Source organism: Meira miltonrushii, assembly GCF_003144205.1.
Source record: "Meira miltonrushii strain MCA 3882 unplaced genomic scaffold FA14scaffold_1, whole genome shotgun sequence".
Classification (NCBI taxonomy): domain Eukaryota; kingdom Fungi; phylum Basidiomycota; class Exobasidiomycetes; order Exobasidiales; family Brachybasidiaceae; genus Meira; species Meira miltonrushii.
In genome coordinates this window covers 2564481-2585838 of record NW_020289943.1, presented here as the reverse complement: position 1 = coordinate 2585838, position 21358 = coordinate 2564481, and the positions used below count along the sequence as shown (strand labels likewise).

At 36.8% G+C, this 21358-nt stretch overlaps 7 protein-coding genes across 7 annotated transcripts; 1 reads left to right on the top strand and 6 right to left on the bottom strand.

Annotated features, from left to right (window-relative positions):
- Positions 1–28: 28 nt before the first annotated feature.
- FA14DRAFT_152954 (uncharacterized protein) lies at positions 29–715 on the bottom strand (the record flags this gene model as incomplete). The annotated part of the gene is made up of 1 exon (XM_025497562.1): positions 29–715. One exon carries the CDS (start codon positions 713–715, stop codon positions 29–31), a length of 687 nt encoding a protein of 228 aa, XP_025357889.1.
- Positions 716–1714: 999 nt separating this feature from the next.
- FA14DRAFT_114589 (uncharacterized protein) lies at positions 1715–1864 on the bottom strand (the record flags this gene model as incomplete). Its single annotated transcript, XM_025496061.1, has 1 exon — positions 1715–1864. A coding segment is annotated over one exon (150 nt), but the record flags the coding sequence as incomplete, so codon positions are not given.
- Positions 1865–4348: 2484 nt separating this feature from the next.
- FA14DRAFT_115178 (DUF1752-domain-containing protein) lies at positions 4349–4534 on the bottom strand (the record flags this gene model as incomplete). Its single annotated transcript, XM_025496096.1, has 1 exon — positions 4349–4534. A coding segment is annotated over one exon (186 nt), but the record flags the coding sequence as incomplete, so codon positions are not given.
- Positions 4535–6909: 2375 nt separating this feature from the next.
- FA14DRAFT_170400 (adaptin ear-binding coat-associated protein 1 NECAP-1) lies at positions 6910–7596 on the top strand (the record flags this gene model as incomplete). Its single annotated transcript, XM_025500277.1, has 1 exon — positions 6910–7596. The coding sequence occupies one exon, from the start codon at positions 6910–6912 to the stop codon at positions 7594–7596; it is 687 nt and encodes a 228-aa protein (XP_025357886.1).
- Positions 7597–7667: 71 nt separating this feature from the next.
- FA14DRAFT_159569 (ARM repeat-containing protein) lies at positions 7668–11595 on the bottom strand. The gene has a single exon (XM_025498275.1). The coding sequence runs from the start codon at positions 11381–11383 to the stop codon at positions 7994–7996; it is 3390 nt and encodes a 1129-aa protein (XP_025357885.1). The 5' UTR covers positions 11384–11595; the 3' UTR covers positions 7668–7993.
- Positions 11596–11964: 369 nt separating this feature from the next.
- Positions 11965–14472, bottom strand: FA14DRAFT_141993 (P-loop containing nucleoside triphosphate hydrolase protein; the record flags this gene model as incomplete). Its single annotated transcript, XM_025497157.1, has 2 exons — positions 12468–14472; positions 11965–12371 (listed from the first exon to the last, which is right to left on the bottom strand). The coding sequence occupies exons 1-2, from the start codon at positions 14410–14412 to the stop codon at positions 11965–11967; spliced, it is 2352 nt and encodes a 783-aa protein (XP_025357884.1). The 5' UTR covers positions 14413–14472.
- A 211-nt stretch (positions 14473–14683) lies between these two features.
- Positions 14684–16219, bottom strand: FA14DRAFT_116933 (DUF580-domain-containing protein; the record flags this gene model as incomplete). Its single annotated transcript, XM_025496202.1, has 1 exon — positions 14684–16219. One exon carries the CDS (start codon positions 16217–16219, stop codon positions 14684–14686), a length of 1536 nt encoding a protein of 511 aa, XP_025357883.1.
- Positions 16220–21358: the final 5139 nt, after the last annotated feature.

Here is a 21358-nt window from a genome sequence, read left to right as displayed (position 1 = left end):
TGCTTGCGGTAGAAGAGATGTATGGTGTTTACTCGATGCCAGCAGTTGAATCGGACGTTCGACGAATTTGCTCCAATTTATGGGTAAGATGCAATTGCGTTTTCAATTGAGAAAGTTGAGTGGCTCTTTCTGCAATTGAAGAATAAGAAGACGTACATGTCTGTTGTTCCTCTTGATCGCCGATTGGATTGCACGAAAAGTTTGCAAGCATTGAATTGTTTTGATCAATCATTGAAGATGAAATTGAATTTTCAGGTGAATTTGGAGGAGGATAATTACCTTGTCCACCGCCAAAAAAAGAAGACGAAGATGGAATGCTTGTTGAAGAAGAAGTGGCAAAAGAGCTATCTGCATGTTCACTTTCATCATCTTTACTTCGAGATGGAGAAGAAAATAATGTTGCAACATGAGGAGCTGATTTTCTACCTCTCTTTCTTTGTTTGATCAATAATTCGTTTTGCATCTCTAACTCTTGTGGAGTGATGTGTGGTAAAGTACAATTCTCCATTTGTAATTTTGACATCAAACTTGTCATCGTTGTTCCTCCAACTCCCACAAATGTATTACATGGACTCGTTGGTGGAGCACGAAAGCCGGTGGCAAGTTCGACATTTTGCAACGTATCAAATTCAAACTTTGTAGGAATGATGACTGTATTGGAAGAGGAAGCAATGTTTGGCTTAGATTGATCATCGAGATCGGTTTTGGTCGCCATCTTTGGAGGAACAGCTGTCAAGGAAAGGTATGAAAAGGTGAAAGAGGCTTTATTTGCCAGTTGACATATCCCAAATGGATCTTGCATTTGATTTCATGCGCAGCGCCACTTGTCTGTCTGTCTTTCAATTGCACGCAACCTTTTATCCCGTCCTTTCATCTTCAGCAGTGATATGTAACACACACAGATGGCGTACGCAATGCGTTCAAAGACGGAGCCGAAAGTTGAAATGAATGAATGCATTGTCCCGCCCATTTCAGCTCAGAGCTGCCGCATGCTAGACAACTCCAAGTCGTCATCTTTGTCTCATTTTGATTCCTACAGCAACCAATCTAAAGGTCCAGGCCATCAGCTTTCCCCTCCTTTAGTCTTTGTCGCTGCTGCATACATTCGGATCCGCAAAATGAGGCTTGACTGACGTGATCATAACAAACGCCCAATATATCCCGCCCTCTCCGATCACACAAATGCACACACACAAGATCTTGCATTATCGGGCGGCTGTGCAGAAGACACAAAGTTTGAAGTTGATTATAAATTAAGAAGGATTATAATAAAATACTAAAGTACAAAAATGGAAAAAAAAGTGACAAGATCGACTTATAGGTTTCCTGTTGTTTTTTTGGCATGCGTACAGCCCGCTTTGCTTTGTACTCATTACCTCCATCACCAACCTGTATGATGAAAATCTCCAGTATACGTCACACGTGAGGAAGAAGAATTCGGTTGTTGTGATGATCGATTGGCATTTGGATCAGGCACAGTACTCCTTTGCGTCAACGGACGGAGAGCATTGCCGCCCAAAACGGACTGAGTACGATGGAAAGTAGGATGACCTTGTTGACTTTGACTTTGCGAAAGCGGAGCAGAAGATGGCGTTGATTGCATTGGAGCAGATGTTGTTTGTGTTAATGGTGCAAATCCGGTAACATTACTTTCGTTCGATCGTCTTCGTTGTTGTTGTGCCTCAGCCGTGCTCTCATTTGCACCGACCGTAGTTGCAACTCGATTACCTCCAATACCCAACATTCGATTGCGACTTTGTCTTTCCCATAACAAGTTTTGACGTAAACTTTCTGAAAGTTCATCTTTCAGCATATTTCTTCTGGTCGTACGGGGAGATTGTGGTAATCCAACTTCCGGTACATTGACGGCAGATTTGGATCTTTGTGGCTTTCCACTTGCCGTTGCAATCGCTTGTATTGAAGGTGTTTCGTTTGGCTCAGACGTTCTACGATATTGAAGGATCATCTTTTCTTCATCAAATTCAGGTTGAACTTGAACGTCCAAGGATGAATGCGATGCTCGCTTACGTGATTCACCATCTCCGCTCATTCTGCGATCTTCAAGCTCACCACTTCCGCTGCCTCTTTGTTGTTGCTTCTTCTTTTGCTTCTTTTGGTTTTGACGTACACGTGCAAGTTCGTTCAATCTTTCGACAGCTTCGCTATTGGTTTGACGTGGAGAGACGTTCTCTGTGTTGTTATTCATACGATCGCTAATCGAACTTTCACCGCTACTGTCATCCTCAAATACAGCCACATGACGAGAAGTGCCTTGAGCTTCCTTTCTTGAGATGCTGGTGGAAGAGCGACTTCCCAACGTGCTCAAGACAGGCAAAGCGACAGCAGATTTGCTCATCTTCAAACCAGCATTGTTCGCATGCGCACCAAACGAAGGAGGTCTTGGAATCGCAGTCGTTTGAACATTCGATTTACCATTCTTGGCAAAATGGCCTGCTTGTTGTGCGATCTCTGATCCTTCATGACTTGTCTTGCGTACCTTTTTCTTTTCGGAACTTTGTTCACCTTGGATACGCAAATCAGCCGCACTTGCATGCGACTTTCTACGTGCAAGATCGTCATCATTGGTAGGATGGAAGATCGTACTCAAAAGACTGCGAATCGGTGGTGGAGCAGGAGAAGTGCTATAGGCTGCTTCCGATTTTGGCTCAGAATGTTCAGCACTGTGGCTTCCAGGTGCCAAAAGGTTGATATCAGCAGCACTTTGCGATCGAACAGGAATCTTCTTGAACATGTTCTCCAATCGTTCTTTCTCGGCTCGCTTACGATTTTCAACCGATCGCTTACGTTCTTCTTCCGAGTCAGTAGAAGAATCGCTTGCCCATTCATCAGAGTTATCACTTGGCACCTCAATTTGCACTTTTGTGTTTTTCGAACTTCCTGCAACTTCTTCTGAAGCTTGCTTTTCGGATGCAACGGAGCTGTAATCGTCATCGCTATCTCCTTCCATGCTGCCCATGGTAAATTTGACCGGTTGGCGTTTCTGCTTTGGTTGTTCATTTGCATTGTCAGCAAGTGAAGTGCTTTTGCCAGCCTCGGAGAGATCTTTGCTGATACTTGCAATGCGAACATGACCGCGTGCTTTGCCTTGACCAGTCTTACGTTGGAGATTAAGAGCAGATTTGGTTCGAATAGTGCCAGATGTATTTCTAGTATGATGGGCAGGATGATGAGCTCGGGATCCACTAGGCTTACGAAGACCTTCGACGCTACCGCTGGAGGATGTTGGGTGCAAATTTTTCACGCGTTGTACTGGAGAACGAAGGGCGGCCTCTTCTTTGGATTTGGACGGTGCGATCTTGGGATGAGAGGACGATTCACTTTCCAAGCTGTGCTCGCTACCTTCATAACTAGCAGCTCCAACGAAAAAGCGGGATTGAGTAGGTTCTCTTGGCTTTGGAGATTCTTTTGCTTCCTCGCGTTCATCAAGGATAGAAACACGACGGACAGGCTTCCTCGAAACGGAAAGTGGATCAACCTTTTGTGGTGTAGAAGGTTGACTGAATTCAGCAGGTGCACTATTTTGCGGTATCTGTTCCGCAATTGTTGCATCTGAGCTTTCCAAATCTTCCCTTTCTTCCATCAAGCGGGAAGAGGTAGAGGGCAATCTAGATTCGTCAATACTTCTTGGCAGACTTGCTGTGCTTGCGCTTCCCACTCTACCTTTGAAGTCATTCTCACGATCTAGCAACAAGCTCTCGATAGCCTGTTGGAAGCTTAAAGGTCTTCGTCTTCTTTGCATATTGTGTTGCTTCACTCGAGCTCGACTTCCAAAAGCAGAAGAGGAGGAAATGGCACGTCTTCGATCTCCTGAATGCGTTATGGAGACATTGCTACTTGCATTGTTTGATCTAAGCTCCTTTTCATTCTGTTGTTGCTGATTCAGGATCGTTTCACGAGCCAAAGGGGAGGTAACAGATTTGGGCGAAGTGAAAGAGCGCATTGCTTGATTGGACGATGAAGCAACTTGCGATGGACGCATTTGTGCTCTTCCTCGTGAATTGGACGGAGATGCTACCTCTTGACTCTGCAATGCCTCAGATTCATCATCGTCATCGCTGCTCCAGCCTTCACTTTCCTCTGGATCCGATAGGTCTCCCGACAAGGCTTTTGAAGTACTTGCATTTCCATGAGTGGAAGCTGCCATTGCCATAGAAGCGGCCTGTAAAGCTCTGGAAGTAAAGGAAGAGCTGGGTTGATGAGGCACAAAAGGTGTCATAGACCGCGTTGAAGGTTGATAAGATCCTGCCATGCTACTTCTTCTACTCATTAGAGGTGTATCCAAAGGAGTAAAATCGGTCAAATCGGACAAAGAAGTATCAGGTGGCAATAGATGTGCTTCCCTAAACCATAATCGCCAAGAAAGGTTTTCCAATCGTCTGCCAGACTCAATCGATTCTTTGCACTTGGTAAACACATTCCATAAATTGGCCAATTGATCCACATCCGCCGTATTGAGCTTTTGCAAGCTTGCCATCGACAAAGCCAAAACGGGATCCGGAAGTGTGATAGGCATCTTTGATGGATGGAAAAGGTTTGGTCAAGATTGAAAGACGGAAATGATGTTGGTCTTTATTGAAGCAAATTTGACGATGACCGAAAATAGAGGTGGCGCAAGAGGCAAAAAGATACAAAAGCAGAGGGAGAGGGAGAAACGCCGATTTGTGTAGTAATGCGGTGCGGGGTAGTTTTGAAAAGGAAAAAAGAAAGGGCGTTGACGAAATTGGAAAAGGATATTATGTGTTGTTGCAAAGAGGAGCCCCGCGTGGGGTAAAAAGAGACAGAGAGAGAGAGGGCGATTGTTTCGGCTGAATGAAATCCTGGAAATTAGCAGGCCGTTATTCTCTCTTCAAAACCCCAACATCCAATAATCGCGGATAGAATTGAAGAAAAATGAGACCACGTTCCGTTGTAAAACGCAAATGAATAACGTTGTTTTGTGATTTTATAGATGATTAATCTCGTACGATATAGGTTGATGATCGGATGATTTGTCCGTTTATTTTAGGGGTTGTTCATCACTTAATCGAATAAGTGATGTTCCTCAAACGATTGATGGTGGTCGTTGATGAAAGGTTGAATCTCCTTCAATACTCAATTATGGGTGAATGAAGTGAGACAAGATGAGGAATGCGGGGAAAGATATGAGTTGTAGCAAGATGAGCAAGTAACACAACCATCAATATCTGGTCTATCGGCTTGATCGCGTATGAAAAAAGAGAAAAAGAGCAAAAACCGGCTGTTTCCATTCTATTGCTGTGTAAGACTGATCTTGTGCGTGTACCTAGTTTACCGATTTCCACAAAAGAAGCAGACTAAACACATGCTAAATTGGTCAGCCGTACTAGCCAAGTGCGTAAATGCTGAAAAAGCCGGCAAAATAAATACCCATGCAGAAACCGATATTTGACCGAGACGACGCGTTTGTGTTAAGCAATACCCCCACTCTAGGCTGTGGAGAAAAACGGAAAGGGCTACACAAGTTGAAAACACAATCCATCCGGACATCTGGACCGGTGTTCTTTTGTATTATTGTTTCACTCACGTATTCAAGCACCTAATCACTCTTCCCCATATTCGGAGATGTTGTTTGCGACACATGTATGCCGCTTGAGCTTATTCACCTGTCATTCATATCCTATCAGATGAATTAACTCGCTCTGCTTTCGGTTGCTATACATAAAATGCATTGGATGAATAATAGCCTGACAACATACCTCTATGAGACAAGGAGTTGGAATGGATGAATGGATTTGTCATATCTATTTTATTATTTGTTTCCGGAGAATAAGCAAAAGACATACCTCAAAATATATGAAACAATACCCCGCGTTGATGTTAGTTGTTGCTACTTGTTGCGGTGAATGTGATAAAAGCAGTAGCGCATCTTTTCTCCCGATCCGAATACATTTTCATAAGAAAGTCGGACCGGTTTGATATTGCACGCGTTCACAATTATCTCGCCACTTTTGCACCCCGGCCAAACACACACACACATCACCGGCCAGCGTGCAAGGTACTATACAACGGCTTTCTTGACGTGTGACATTTCTCCGACTTGACGTTCGGCAATCTCTTTAAGCAGCCACAATAATGCCCTTTACTAATATACGTACCTCATCTAAGTTCTCCGAATAAGATATTAACTTAAGCATGAATATATACTAGCGGGTGGTGATCTAAGTCTAAAGAAAGACGCTGATCTCTATTTTTGGTAGCAACTTGCCTTATATTTATGTGATGCTCGGTAATTTGATCATCATATATAGAAGCATTATCAGGCTGGCACCTCTAGGGCTGACGGAGTGATGCTGTCTTTAATTCGATATACAAGTGTTTACAGAAGGGCTTTGATCATACACTATAGATGACAAAAGGGGTTTAATCTGTCTCTTCATTCCGTTTTTAGCCGTCTTACTCGGCCCTTCTTTTGTTTGCTTGGTCATTAGAGCATTACCTTCAGTCGACGGCGCTGTCGAAGTGCTTCTAGGGCGCATTTATTCGGTTTTTCTCTATATAGTTGAGTTCAGCTACTCTTGGTTTTCAAATTTCGTTAAATTGAAGTAAAGTTTGGTAAGAGAAGAACGATGTAACGAATTGGAAGATTGTGGTTGTTCAAGAACAAGAAGGAACCTGAAATTCGCATAGATACAACTTTATCAAGATAATTTGGGCTGAATTATTCACGGAGAGTGCAATCAATTGCCATCGACTCTGTCGCGAATATGCTGAGCCTTATACGAAGTGGTGCGAGAGGTTGAACTTGAAATTTGTGTCCGTGCGCGTTTCGAAATTGCAATGATGGAACTGTATACATACACCACGTGTACGTGTTTCTAAACATGACAACCGATCTTCTCTTTATCACCTTTTCATAACCAAATCATCACGATGGACTTCGAATCGGAAGAATACGAAACGGTATTGTATGTAGCACGAGAATGTTACGTATACAAAATTCCACCAAGAAGTTCAACGGCCGGTTATAGAGCGGCAGAATGGGGAGATATGGAAGCATTTTTATGGAAAGGTAGATTACGTATAATTGAACATGGCCAAAAGTGTTCAATAAGGCTGGAAGATGGAAATTCAGGAGAACTTTTCGCTCTTTGTCCTTATGATATTTCCGGTCAATCTGTTGAATCCGTTTTGGATTCTTCACGTTATTTTGTACTTAGAGTTGAAAGTGAAGACGCTCAAGCATCTTCTGATACAACCAAGAAAAAGAGAGCGTTTATCGGAATGGGCTTTCAAGATAGAAGTGAATCGTTTGATTTTAATGTTGCTTTACAAGATTGGACAAAACGTGCAAAAGCAGCCAAAGAAGCAAAAGACAAACCACAATCTTCATCTTCAGCCGAAGGAGATCTTGTCGGCACAACAAACGAACCATCACCACATATACCTGCAGGACCAAAGCAAGATTATAGCTTAAAGGAAGGTCAGACATTCAGCATCCAGATTCCGGGTTCTCATGCTGGCAGAAAGATTCGCGATCAGACAAATTCAGGATCTTCTGGGTTGTCAGGCTTTGGAGGCGGTTCACTTCTTCCGCCTCCTCCTAGCAAGAGAAATTGAACTCGTTTTGCATTTACACTGTACTATCACTACCACAACTTAATGACTCACACATGCTCGCATCATCGTTTACAGAGTAATTCATATTGATGACATTGATAGGCGCGGATATTCTCGTCCATTGCTTTAGACAACAAAACGGACCGCCTTGAAAGTGATAATACACATGTTTGTTGGATTCTATGATAGGGGTGAATGAACATGCCTTTGTCGTCTTTATGACGACGGGAATCATTGATGGGGGGATACTTTTTCATTGCTTTTGATTAGCGGTTCTGGGTTACTCCTTATCCTGCCCGAAGCCTGATGTACAATTTTGAAGAAGCCCGATGCCAAAAGTCAAATGATGCTTGCGATCGAGAACTTGTTTTACGATGCTATTGCGAAGATATGTTGCTTATACCACATTTGTCGAAGAGCGAGAACGAAGGATGAAAGTCTCCAAACTTTTCTTAAACACTTTTGTTTCTTGCTTTTGCAATGCCAAGACAAACTCATTTGCCAATTCGGAAGGACAATTGATGGAAGGGAAATATGCCGTCAAGAGCATATCAACGAATTCTTGACCTCGTTTTTGATATATTGCCTTTGCCAAACTGCATAATTCCGTTAATGCGATTTGACTTTGTGCATCGTTGAAATCAAAAGAAGGTTTGCTTGGAATCTCAAAGATCAAACCGACAAAAGTGCTGTAAACAAACTGCTCAAATCCAGGCAAAGGTAAACGAGGCGTTGCAATTTGAGCATTGGCAGCATTTCCGTTTCCATTTGCGGTGGGTAAAGTTGGAGAGTCTCCTGGACCGCTCGATGTGATCTTCTCCAACCATAATGTCACCAAGCGGGTCATTATATTGGCAATAATGCGAACCGTAGCAGGTGGACTGTTTGTTGCATAGAAGACCAATGATTGCAAAACGGTTTCAAGCTTGCTTTGATTATGGTCTGAACGTAAAACCTCATCCAAACCCGCACCGATCAAAGTGGACAAGAATGTCACATATCCTCTAATCAACTGTTCACGCGTGACAATGTCATCTGTTCCACTTACATCTTGATTCAAGAAGTAGAAAGTGCGGTCCAGAAGCGAGCCCAACATCTCGTCCATAACTGAAGCCAAGTCAGTCTTGTACTTTGCGGTGATCAGACCCAAAAAGCTGTAAAAGTCAAGCAGCTCGTTCTCACTCAATCGTGGCAATAAGATTTGCAAAAGTGATGGAACGTATGGCAATGCGATGAAGCCAGTGGTTGAGACCATTCGACTAAATGCCCCTCGAGCTGCATCTCGAATCACCTTGAAGCTGCTCAAGGCGCCTGTTTGTAAGGTTGTGAGCATTTGTTCGATAATCCCTTTGAACAACTCCATCCACGGTAACGTTTGTGCCGAGCTAGATGGCGAAATGTCTGGAAATCCTTTTGCTAGATTTGCCAATGCAAAGAAGAGATGATGAATTTGCAAGATCGCCTGCAAATTGTTCTCGTCTGCCAATCTTGCTTCAACAGCTTGACGGAATTGGTCTGAAAGAGGATCGATCAAAGCTTTCAACATCATCATTTGAGTGTCTGGTGTTTGACGCAACAGTTGCAATAAAACTCCGCAAGCCTCAAACAGATCCAACTGACGATCAAATACGGCCGACTTTTTCAATGCTTCTTCAAACGGATCTTCTCCTTGTCCTACGGGCACAATCTTTGCCGATACGACCAACACACTTCTCATACTTTCCAAAATTCCTTGCACATAGCTCGATTGAATATGTTCACGAGTCTCTTTGATGAATCGAAGGAAAAGATAATCCGTTCGACAGCGTACACTTTTGCTCTCGTTGTGGATTCCACGCCAATCAAGGAAAGGCGTCAAAGCATCTGCCAACATTTCTGGACGTACAGAGAAGAAGGCAGCATAACGAACTGAACAATCGAAGTATTGCATTTGCACGGCTGAGTGTCGATATGCAGAAATCTTTGACTCGTAAAAACGTTGAATCACTTCACCCAACTGATTCAAAGTGAGGGAGAGCAAGAATCCTTCTGGTGGTTTGTTACGCACCGATTTGGGAGTGTTGGCCGGTAAGCTGACAAACGACATTGGCCCAACAGCCGCTTTGGGTTGGGCATTACTGGTGGTGAGAATCTCGCCGACAAAGTAGACTGCAAATAATGCCAGCTCGGCCCGCTGCCAAGATACTTCTGGCCCTGTATTGTTCAAGAATGCATCACATGCATTCAAGGTCTCATAAATGAGGTTGATCGTTGGCGTGCTGAACAAGTTTTCATCAATGCCAGCAATGGAAGCGGCATGTTGCTGTAACTGTTTTCGTAATTGAATGAATTTTGCTGTTTCATCGTCATCATCCTCGTCTTCTTCTTCGTCATGCGTGCCTTTCCATTCCGAATCTTCATCGAACTTCATCTTGATCAAGATAATACCCATCAGCCTTGATAATAAGTTCGACTTTTCCGCGGTCAGGGCGCCTTGCGTGGCTGGCAAACCAGTTGCCTGTGCTTGTGCAATGCTGCTTTGTCTTTGTAATCTTTTGTAGATTGTCAAAACGACACCAATGCATGGCAAAACGTGATCTGCCATTTCGTCATATTCATCTGTCAAGAAATCCAACACAAGATGCATATGGCTCAAAAGCATTCCATCAGCTTCAGATCTCATATCCGAAGGTGCAGAACCATCTTCGACAACTTTTGCAATCTCAATCGCAACTGCATTTGTCAGTTTAGCCAAATGCTCGCGAAAGATGACCTCTTCGTCAGGCAGTTCGTTTACACCTTCTGGCTTGCGTGTTTTGCGTTCCAAATCACCCACCATGGTCGTCAGATTCAAAATGCGCAACAAAGTCATCTTATCGGGCGATTTCATACCTTTTGATACGATCCCGTTCAGTGCGTCTGATGCTGCTGAACGAATGCTTGGATTGTTATCTTGTAATAGGCGACAGAGTAAATCGACAGTATCAGGCGTAACTACCAAGCCAATATCGATCCATGAAGCATAATCGCCAATCACTTCACATGCACCACACGTAATTTCGACTGCTTTCATCATGCTCCATCCTTGTCCGTCAGTCGAGGAAGCAGGTGCAGATGCAAGTTCTTGTGTTTTGGCAAAGCTTTCCTCGATCACTTTCCAGACAGCATCGGCGATCCCTGTTGCTTGTGAATTACGAATTTCATCTCGAATCGCAGTATCACGAGCAACACGCTCTCTTGATCGTACGGCACGCAAAGTGGCATCTGAGCCCAAATTAACGCTGATTTCATGCAATAATCGAAGTACCATATCTGTCGATGTTGGATTCAAAGCTGAAGAGGAGGATGCATTATGCGTGCGCATTCGTCCGACAAGATCAGGCAGCAAAGTGAAAGGAGGCGGCAGACCATACGTTTGCACCAAAAGACAAGACAAAAATTGAGCAAATTTGTTTTTGACGTAAGCTGTTCCATCTTCACCTGTGCCACCGATGTATTCTTCATCAAAGTGTTTCAACGCTGCGGCTTGGAGAAAAGCAACAGCTTGAGAAGGATCACTTCCGGTGGTGATCTTGTTTTCCAAATAATCAGTCACCAAAGTTAAAGCGAAAATTCTTTGTTGATGTGAATGAAGTGGCCTTTGTGTTTCCTCTGAACGAGCTGCAAATATATTCCAACATGGTGACCAAACTTCTTGTGAGTTAAGCTTTACCTGTTCAAGGAATGACAATGCATCTTGAACGATATTTGGATTTTGACCAGCGGGTGAAGATGCAATTTGCACAGCTTGTAATAATTGCTCTTCCATCTTTGACATGTGATGGTAATGAAGGTGAAAGTTCAATCACTTACTTGCTCTGCTTTTGCTTTCACCCCCCGCGAATTTCCTGCCTTTTGATTGTGATTAGAGATTATGCGTGTGCCATTGGAGAAAAGAGTAAAGTTTGGAGAGATTGTTTGAGTGTATTTGATGATGGTTGTAATCTGTTGCCAAACAGACAGCCATCTCCAAACTTCCTACAGTAAGCGAAAGGTGAAGAAGAAGTGAAAAAAATGCACACTGCACGCGAATGGAAAAGTGCTCTAATGCAAGCTCCGCTTTAACCAGGCTAATAAAAAATAAAAAAAGGGCGTTTGAGCTTTAAAATTTGCGCATTAAAACGCGTCCTCCCGGAATCCGAAGGTGTTGTTCTGCTGCTTAAAGCATGTGACAAAAACAGCGGATTGGGATCGTGTCGTGTGGTGCTGTACGCATATCACGCTCATAATGCATAACCTGCCGCACGCCCTGCATGGTTGCATGGAGAAGGTACCATGACATGTCAGATGGAGTTGTGTCATTAAATAGAAAGTAGTGTTCATACATTATCGTTTCATTAAATACAAGCATCATAATTCATCGCCACTTCCACGATACCAATTAAGCCAATTAGGTAAAGATGAAGTAGTCGCTCCTCCAGCTTGACCGGAAGACTGTCTCACACCAAAACCTCCAGCCCTGCTCAACGATGAAGATATTTGCGACCATCCTGCCGCTCCAACGCCTGACCATCCATGACCAAATTCTCTTTGTCTCGTTGCCAAAGGCATTCGTAATCCAACAATAAAGACTGCCGTTCCACCTCCGATCAAGGTTAAACCGATATAGATAAACCATCTATTTCGTAATAATCCCATCAATCTACCTTCACCTCTTGCACCTTCTGGCATTGCACTTCTTGGATCTTGAGCGACAGTACAAATGATACCAAAGACATCTGCTAGCTCATTCAACTTTACACTAACATGAATTGGTCCTGCACTATTCATCTGTCCAAATCCAACGCCTGCTCCTCCTAATCCACTACTGATACTTATATCCCCCATGCCTAATCCACTTGATCCGGCACTACTGCCCGAAGAAGGAGGAATCCTTAGACCCAATTTACTGCAATACACTTCCGGTTGAACTTCATGTCTTTGTTGAACCAAATCCAAATCGGCTTTTGTAGCCAAAAATAATGAAGGTAAATGAAGTAAATGTGGATATTGTTGACGCAAGTTGGAAATATACGAAAACGAATTCGTATCGCTTGAATCATACACAAACACAAGTACATCGGCCGCATGTAGTTTCTTGGAACTTCGTAAAGCTTCTGCTTCGTACCGCGATCCGAATTCTTGTAAGACCAGATATTTCTCCGCTCCAGATTGTTCGATCGCGCTCACCACGCTCAATACCTTTCCCGTCGGTGTATAGCGTTCCTCCCATCCTTTTCCAACCATATGCCGTAGCAATGCCGTCTTTCCACATCCTGCAGCACCCAGAACATAAGCCAAAAAGACATTTCTCTGTGCTCCCTTCTTTTTCTTGTCTTGCTTTTTTGGCTGTCCTTTCTTGGTCAACTTTAATGCTCCGGTCGTACAAGCAGGCTGAGGTGCTTTCTTAGTCGGTGAACCACGATCTTTGCCGTTTGTCGGAGGCGATTGTCGAAATGCTGTTGACTTTGGTGTAGCGGTCGTTCCATTCAGTCCGATAGCGCCTTCCGATCCGATCAGGCTGGGGTAGCCAAGATAAGCCAGATAAGCCAATGTGGTAGGATAATCGAGCAAAGTTGTCATACTCCATTGGGCAAGCCATCCTTGCAAGGTGACTGCATTATGTTCATCCGTGATTGTTGTATCGGGAAAATCAGTTTCTTCCCATGGATTTTTTCCATCAGGTGCGGTCAAGAACAAATTTGCCATTTCCGTACTGCTCAATGCTCCATCTCGATCTTTGTCATGCGCCTCAAAGATGTCGGTAAGGAATTGATATCCATGCGGACTTAATTCTACACTGCAATCTGCCGGTACGTGGAAAGGTGGCTTTACGAAGCTGTCTTCCAGAGTGAGGTCAGAGCCATATCCGAATGTGCGAAGTACAGTCCATGTCGTCTCTAGCCTTCCACGTTGAATGAAAAGGGTGTGTAGATATAGAAATCCTGACAGCGTTAGACCGCCATCTCGCAAATGAGGATGAGCGCTTGGACTTCTTTTTGTGGGTGAATGCCGTCCGTTGGGTGTTGCCAGTCCGCCTGTGGTGCTTGATTGGCTTCCTGATGCGCTGAGATGATCGTACGGGAAGCGAGAGCCAGATATAGGAGCGGAAAGGACGAGATCTTTGATTCCTTCAAGTTCTTGTGCTTGTAGTGGAGCATCAAAGCATCTTCTTTGGAAATCATTTAATTCTGCATCGCTCAAAATTCCATCTTTATCGCTATCGCAAAGTCTGAATATCCTTCGAAGTGCATCAACACATGCAGGTTTGAGAGCATGTTGCCTTGAATCGTAAAGGGGTGCGGTTGGATATAAGACTGCCTTTTGAGCAAAGTAAAATACCTCGCTCACGTTTAGAGGTATCTTTGCACTACATTCTACACACGTTTCCACTTCTTTGAATTCTGCCATTACAGGAGCCAATTCTTCTTCCAAGGCGGCATTCGTCACTTCTCCCGAACGTAAATCGATCTTATTCCCAACCAAGATTACCGGTCTATTGACGCCTAAAGATCGTATGAACGGTAACCAATACGTTGGTATCCGATCAAAAGAAGAAGAAGCCGAGATTGCATAAACCAAACAAATCACCGAAGCTCTACGTAATTCCGTTTCTAAATGTAGTCTTCTATCGGGCGTTGAACTTGTATCAACAATCTTGGTTACTACTCCTTCGGGTGCCACTTCAGGCGGTAGTGTGATCTCAGGCACTACTTGTTGTACCCTACTCACGAATTCTTCTTTTATCAAACTTGTTATTAATGTTGATTTTCCAACATCATCATCGCCCGCGATAACGATCCGTACATCTCTTCTCATCTTTGCGGCGAATATATTAGATGGCGATGAGAAAAAAAGAAGGATTGATGAGAGGGTGTGATTGATTGATTGATGAAAAGCCTATTTTATTGCATTAAAGCGCTAAACACTCACAAGCATACACGCGTCTTTCTCATACGAACATACCTCGGCCCACACAACACGCGTATTCTCTAGGGTGATCAAATTGCATTCAAGACAAGCATGTATAGCGATAAACAAAGAATGAAAGGGGGCAATTAAAAGAATGTATAAATATAACAGGGGTTTTTTAATGATCAATCGGATGAATGACCTGAGGATATGCTTGACGTAAGGCTTCGAAAAGTTCAGGATCCTTTTGTGCAATCACGGCTGGATCTTCTGCAAGACAAACAAACATTGTAGTACATCCTGTTCCGATCGATCCTGATCCTAACGATAGAGCAATGTTCAAGCCTAAACCAATAGCGAAGAAGATAATCACTGAGAAATAACTTGAATCATTTTGAACGTATTGAGGGTTGCTGATTGAGAGGTAGGCATACGCAAAGATACCGCATCCCAATCCGATCGCATATGATCCAAAGACCCAGACATTGTTGATCAAACTGTCATTGATCAATGCATCGATACCTTTCTGCTTCACCAATTGCCATGTTTCTTTGCTTGCTGTGATGAAACTGTTACCATACAGTGCAATATTGGTGTAGGCTAATCTGTTGAAGAAGGTGATCAACCAATCAATACATCCGATAATACAGCCCGCAACACAAGACAATGCGAAGCCCACCATATCGCCTTGACTCGCTTCTTGTTGTTGTACTTGATAGACGATCGCACGAATGATATCCAAGATGGCCAAAATAAGCGATCCAAAGCAGAGAGAGCCGAACGAATAGGTCAAACATCTACGTAAACTGCTCAATGCAACATGACGTGGATCAGGTCCTTGATTATAGTACCAAACACCAAAGATTCCTGCAACTGAAGTATAAGCAACAGCTTTGATCACTTCACTTGTCCAATAATAAGCAAATACAACCAAAACAACCAATCCGGTAACAGCGCCTGAACTTGCTCCACTTCCTGCTGCGCTTCCATCAGGACTGAAACGTTGATAAACAGCAACCAAAGTCCAAGTTGCCCAAACGGAAAATGCGGTTTGAACGACAAGGAAAGAGAGTGCCATAACATAAGTAGATTTGTAATGATCAGCAGCACGAATGACGCTAATCAAGATAATCTTTGCCAATGGGATACGCTTTCTCATGAACCAATAAGCCAAAATACCAATCACAGCAAAGATTGTCATGATGATAGCACCGGCAGTTTGACCTTTTACCCAAAGGTAAACACAATAAGCAATCGTTGTCAAAACCGAAAGTGCCAAAGTTGCTTCCAAGATAATTTTTGGGAATGTACGAACGAGGAAGATGTATAAAACGCTGAGGACCAAAGCCAAAGCGCTACTGAACATCAAAATGACGGCAGTTTGACCGTTAAGTGTTTTACTTATTCCGCCTGCGGTTGAAACGGAATTTGAACTTGAATTTGAGAAACCATAAATTGAAATCACACTTACGGCCACAAAACCGCCAAAAACACAAATGAACAGAATTGCAAAAGGTATATCGTTAAATTTTGGTTTACTAGGTTCAAATCTTTGACCTTGATAATTATCCGGCTTTAAAGCCATCTTATCATCTCCTCCTTGATAATAACCTTGTTGTGGTGCACCTCCTGGCTGTTGTTGTTGATTGTAGTATTGGTTTTGATCACCACCTTGATAAGGTGCTTGTTGCGCATAGGGCGCACCCTGTTGCATGCCATACGACATGATGAATAGAGAAAGAGATGGTGGAAGTGAATGACAATGAATGAAGAAGGGGATTGGGGTTTCCTTAAACAGGAGTTTGTATGAATTGGGTTAGCGGTTGTATTAGAAAAGTGTCAATATTGTTGTGTGTGTGGCTTGGCATCTCAACAGTAGAAAGCGCGCTTTGTTTTGATAGTGATCTACGCATGTGAAAAAATACTAAAAAACTACCCGAGCAGAGAATGCAATCCAATTAGCGTGAATTCATGCAGGCGCCGTCGTATCGATGCACTTTGTTAGAGGCAATAGAAGAGTGACACAATTCACCCTCTGTAGATCTTACAACACATTGCAGTATGTCACCGAAAGCAGAAGGAAGATTATTTCTCGACGCTAGTAAGCTCGCTTCACGCGATCGCACTGCCAAGGCTGTCAATTCCGGCGGTAAAATAAAAACATATATTCGACTTACATAATCTTATTGTTACGTTTTGTAGTCTCCAGGCACTGCTTTCTGAATAATAATAATAAATTTGTGAGGTAGAGAAAGGTGGGTAGAATTTACATGTGATATGAGACTATTTATAATTGACAAATGGGCTAATTATGGGTACCAAGACTGTGGTTCGTCAGCCTTTATGGCGGAACAGGCGTTAAGGCGTGATACGGCGTGATACGGCAAGTGACGCCTGTACACGTGCCAGGCGTACCGTATACGTTATATCCTAATACCCCTCCTTGTAACGAAGGTTGATAAATCCGTTAATTTAAAGATAATAAATGTAAAGATAAAGAGAATTATTAAAGATCGAGAGGTTTCGTTAAAGTATCGGTTAATTAAGCTGTCGTATAAATTAGTTATAGTTTAATTATATTTATATTAATGTAATAATAAATAAAATAAAAATAAATATTAATATATCGTATATATTAAGTAGCTAAATAACCGGTGGTAATAGTATAAGCTACTTGATTATTAATAAATAATAAAATTAGTAGATTCGTCTCGATTTGTAAGTATTTTATAAGATCGAGAATAATAATAATATAAGTTATAATAAGAGTTATTATAATATACTTTACTTTAGTAGAAGAAAGTATAATAATCGACTATTTTTATGATTTCTAATTAATTAATATATCTTTATAGTATAAAATAATATTAGTGGTAGAATATATAGAAGAATCTTTAGTCTAATTACTATTAGAATAAGCTAATAAGATAGGATTTAGTATATTATATTTATAATCGATATTAATTTTTAAAGATTAAATAAGATAGTATATAACTCGGTAAATAGTTTCTAAATAGTAAAGTTATAGTTTAATTAAAAATTATAAAAGTTAGTTAATAATAAAAGAAAGATCTAGGTATATATAAATATCTAGATAAATTAATTTTCTAATAATTAAATAATATTTTATATATTTATTTATTATTAAGATTTATAAAGTATTATTAAATAATCTTTTTATAGTTAAATAATTTATAAGGATTTAGATAGGAAGTATTTTCTAAGCTTCTATAAGAAATTAATTAATAATTAACTTTATATATTTTATTTAATAAATTTTAATAAAGTTATAAGTCTAAATTAATTAAATTCTTAAAATATAATATATTTATCTTTTATCTATTATCTTAAATATTTTAGTAAGATATAATTTAATTTATTTTAATATAATAATATTTATAATAAAAATTATTAAATTATCGATATAAAGTATAATAATCGAAATAATTTTTTTTAATCTATTATATTTTAAATATAAATTAAAATCTCTTTTAAAATATATAAAACTAATTTTATATAAGAAAGAATCGATTTTTAAATATTATTATTGTCTTATTTACTTTAAATTATAAAGTAATTTTTAAAATAAATAATATTTATTTTTTAATATAAGATTATTATTAATATTTAATAATAATTCTATATAAATTTCTTTATTAATTTTATTATATAAATATACTATATATATATCTATTTAATAAATAAACTAACTTTATAATATTATAAAAACGATAAGAAAGTATAAAGTTATAATTTATATAATAAATATATAAGTTTTATTAAAATCGATATTAAGAATCTATAAGTATCTTTAAATAATAAGGTAAGTTTTATATTTATTAATTATATTATTTACCTTTCGTTTAATCTTAAAAACCTAATAATATCTTATAATCTAATATAATTTAGATTAATTTATAATAACCTAAATATTATTTATAATAAGAGATAATAATTTAATTTAAATTATTAATTTCTATTACTCTATATCTAGTTATTTAAAAGCTTTATAAATTATCTTTAATTTATTATTATTAATATATACTTAATATATAATAATTAATTTAATTTAATTTATTAATTTTATTTCGAATTTAAATTCTTTATAATATTTTATTATTAATATATTATTTTTAATATAATTTAGTATAATTAATATATTTACTATAGTTTCTTATAATAGAAAATCTATTTTAATAAAAATAATATTATAACTTATAATAATTTATTTAATTATAAGATCTAATAATTTTTATACTTTTATTTTTTTATTTATTCTATTTCTAATATATATAAATTTCTTTAATTTTAAAGCTAATTTATAATCTTATTTAAATTAGTATATATATATTAAATAATTAAATACCTAAAAATCGATAATATTTAATTACTATTTAATCTATAATTTAAATAGAGTCTTATAACTATTTCTTTTATTTATAATTATATTATATAATATATAAATATATATAATAGTATAAACCTAAAATAAATAAGATAGATTTCTATATATAAATAAAGTTTAGATTTTATTAAATAAAATTTAATAAAAATATTTAATTTAACTATTTTACTAAGGTATATAAGATATAATTAATTTATATTTAATTCTTATTTTTATTATATATTTTAATATATCTTTATTCTTAAATATTATATTATTATCTATATAAATCTTTTTAACTCGATAAGATTATATATATTTATTTATATTTATCTAAATAATAATTTCTTTTAATAGTTAAGAAATAATTATAAATAAGATAATCGAGATAAATCTTAAATAATTATTAATAATCGTTAGTAAGTAATATTTACTATTTAATACTTTTATTAGAAGAGAGTTAATAATATCTATATAAACTAATTTAAGTAACTTAGTTATCTAAAAATTATTAATATTAAATAGTATTCTCTTATATTTTCTAACTATATATATTTTATAATATTATTTTACTAATTTTCTTTAAATCGTTAATCTACTTATATTTTCGATTATTTTTAAAAGAATATAATATAAATAATATTTAATTCGATTATATAATATATTAATTAAGATATTTTATATATTTATTATAATAATATTTAATTTTAATTAAGCTATATTTAAATAAATATTTATTCTATAATAATAACCGATAATAATCTTCTTATTATCTTTATAATATATAAAATAAATATTTTCTTTACTTATATAATAATAAATTTTACTATATTAATTATAATAATTTATATAGAATCGATATATTAAAAAGAGATTTCTTATAAAAATAAGTATATAAATAATATTTTCTAAGGTAATTTATTTATTTTTATTATTTCTATTTAAAATATCGATTTTTATAGTTCCTCGACTAATCTTATAGATAATTTAGTTTCTATTAATTTAAATTAAAATTAATTTAAAATAATAATTAATAAATTTATTATATTATATTATAATATAATTAGATATATTATAATTAATTATCTATATACTAGTTTTTTAAGTTATATTAATTTATATTATTATATATTCTAAAGTAATTATAATATTTAATCTATCTATATATATTAATATTATTAAATTATTTACTTTTTAAATTATATTTATTAATAATTTATCTTATTTTAGTTTATTTTATTTATTTATCTTATTTTTCTTTGATTCTTTATAAATCTTAATTATATTTTAATAGTATTTAATACTTAAAATTCTTAATAATAAATAACTTTTTAAATAATAACCTTTATTTATATAATTTCTATATATAAAATTTATTAGATTTTTTAATAATTTTAATAATTTAATAATAATTATAGTATAAGCTATTACCTTTATTATTAATTTTAATTATTTTATATTATTTTATCGATTATTATTATTATTATAACTTTATTTCTTAACTCTTTATTTATATTTATTTTATTATAATTAATATTAATCTTATAATTTATATTTAAATAATAAAAGTATCTTTATTTTTAATATTATATTAGTTATTTTATTAATTTTATTTAGTAATATATTATAATAACTATTTATAAATAATAATATTCTTTTAATTATCTTTCTAATATATTTATAATATAAAATAAAGTATTTATATAATTTTAAATAATCGATTAAGATTTAAAGATATTAATAATAATTATTAATTAATTTATCTTTATTTAAATAGAAATAGAAGAATTTATATTATACTTTTTTATAAAGTGATTTAATAGAAATTAAAAAGTAATTAGTTAAAATTACTTATATAGATTCTCTTTATATAAGACTCTATAAGATTCTTATATTATCTATAAGCGATTTAAGATAATAAATTAAATATATAATTAAGTATTTATTCGATTCTTTATCTTTTATCTTCTTTTATTTATATTCTTCTAATTCTTATCGATAAACTTCTTCTATATTATTTTTATTAACTTATTATTATAATAATTAATATTATATTAATATTTATCTAAGTATAACTTTTAACTTAATATTTTATTATAATTTTTAATTTCGAGTTAAGACTCTAACCAATAGTATTTTACTCTAATTAAACTCTCTAGAGAGAGAAGTTATACTTATATCTAGTTTCTTTAGTTCTTCTAAGATACTAATATACTTAAATATAACCTTATATACTTAATAATCTTTTATTTATAGCTATCTTTTAAATACTAGTGCTTATATATAAAAGTTATTCTTATATTCTTTTAATATAGAGGCCTTTACCTTTAATACTATTGATTCTTTAGTATTTATTGATATTTTTACCGAATTACATTGATTCGTGATGAATCGTTAATATTGTACTTGATTCGTCAGAGAACAGTGATATTTTCAGAGCCGGGCAAGTAGAGCTGTTAACTCTGTTAC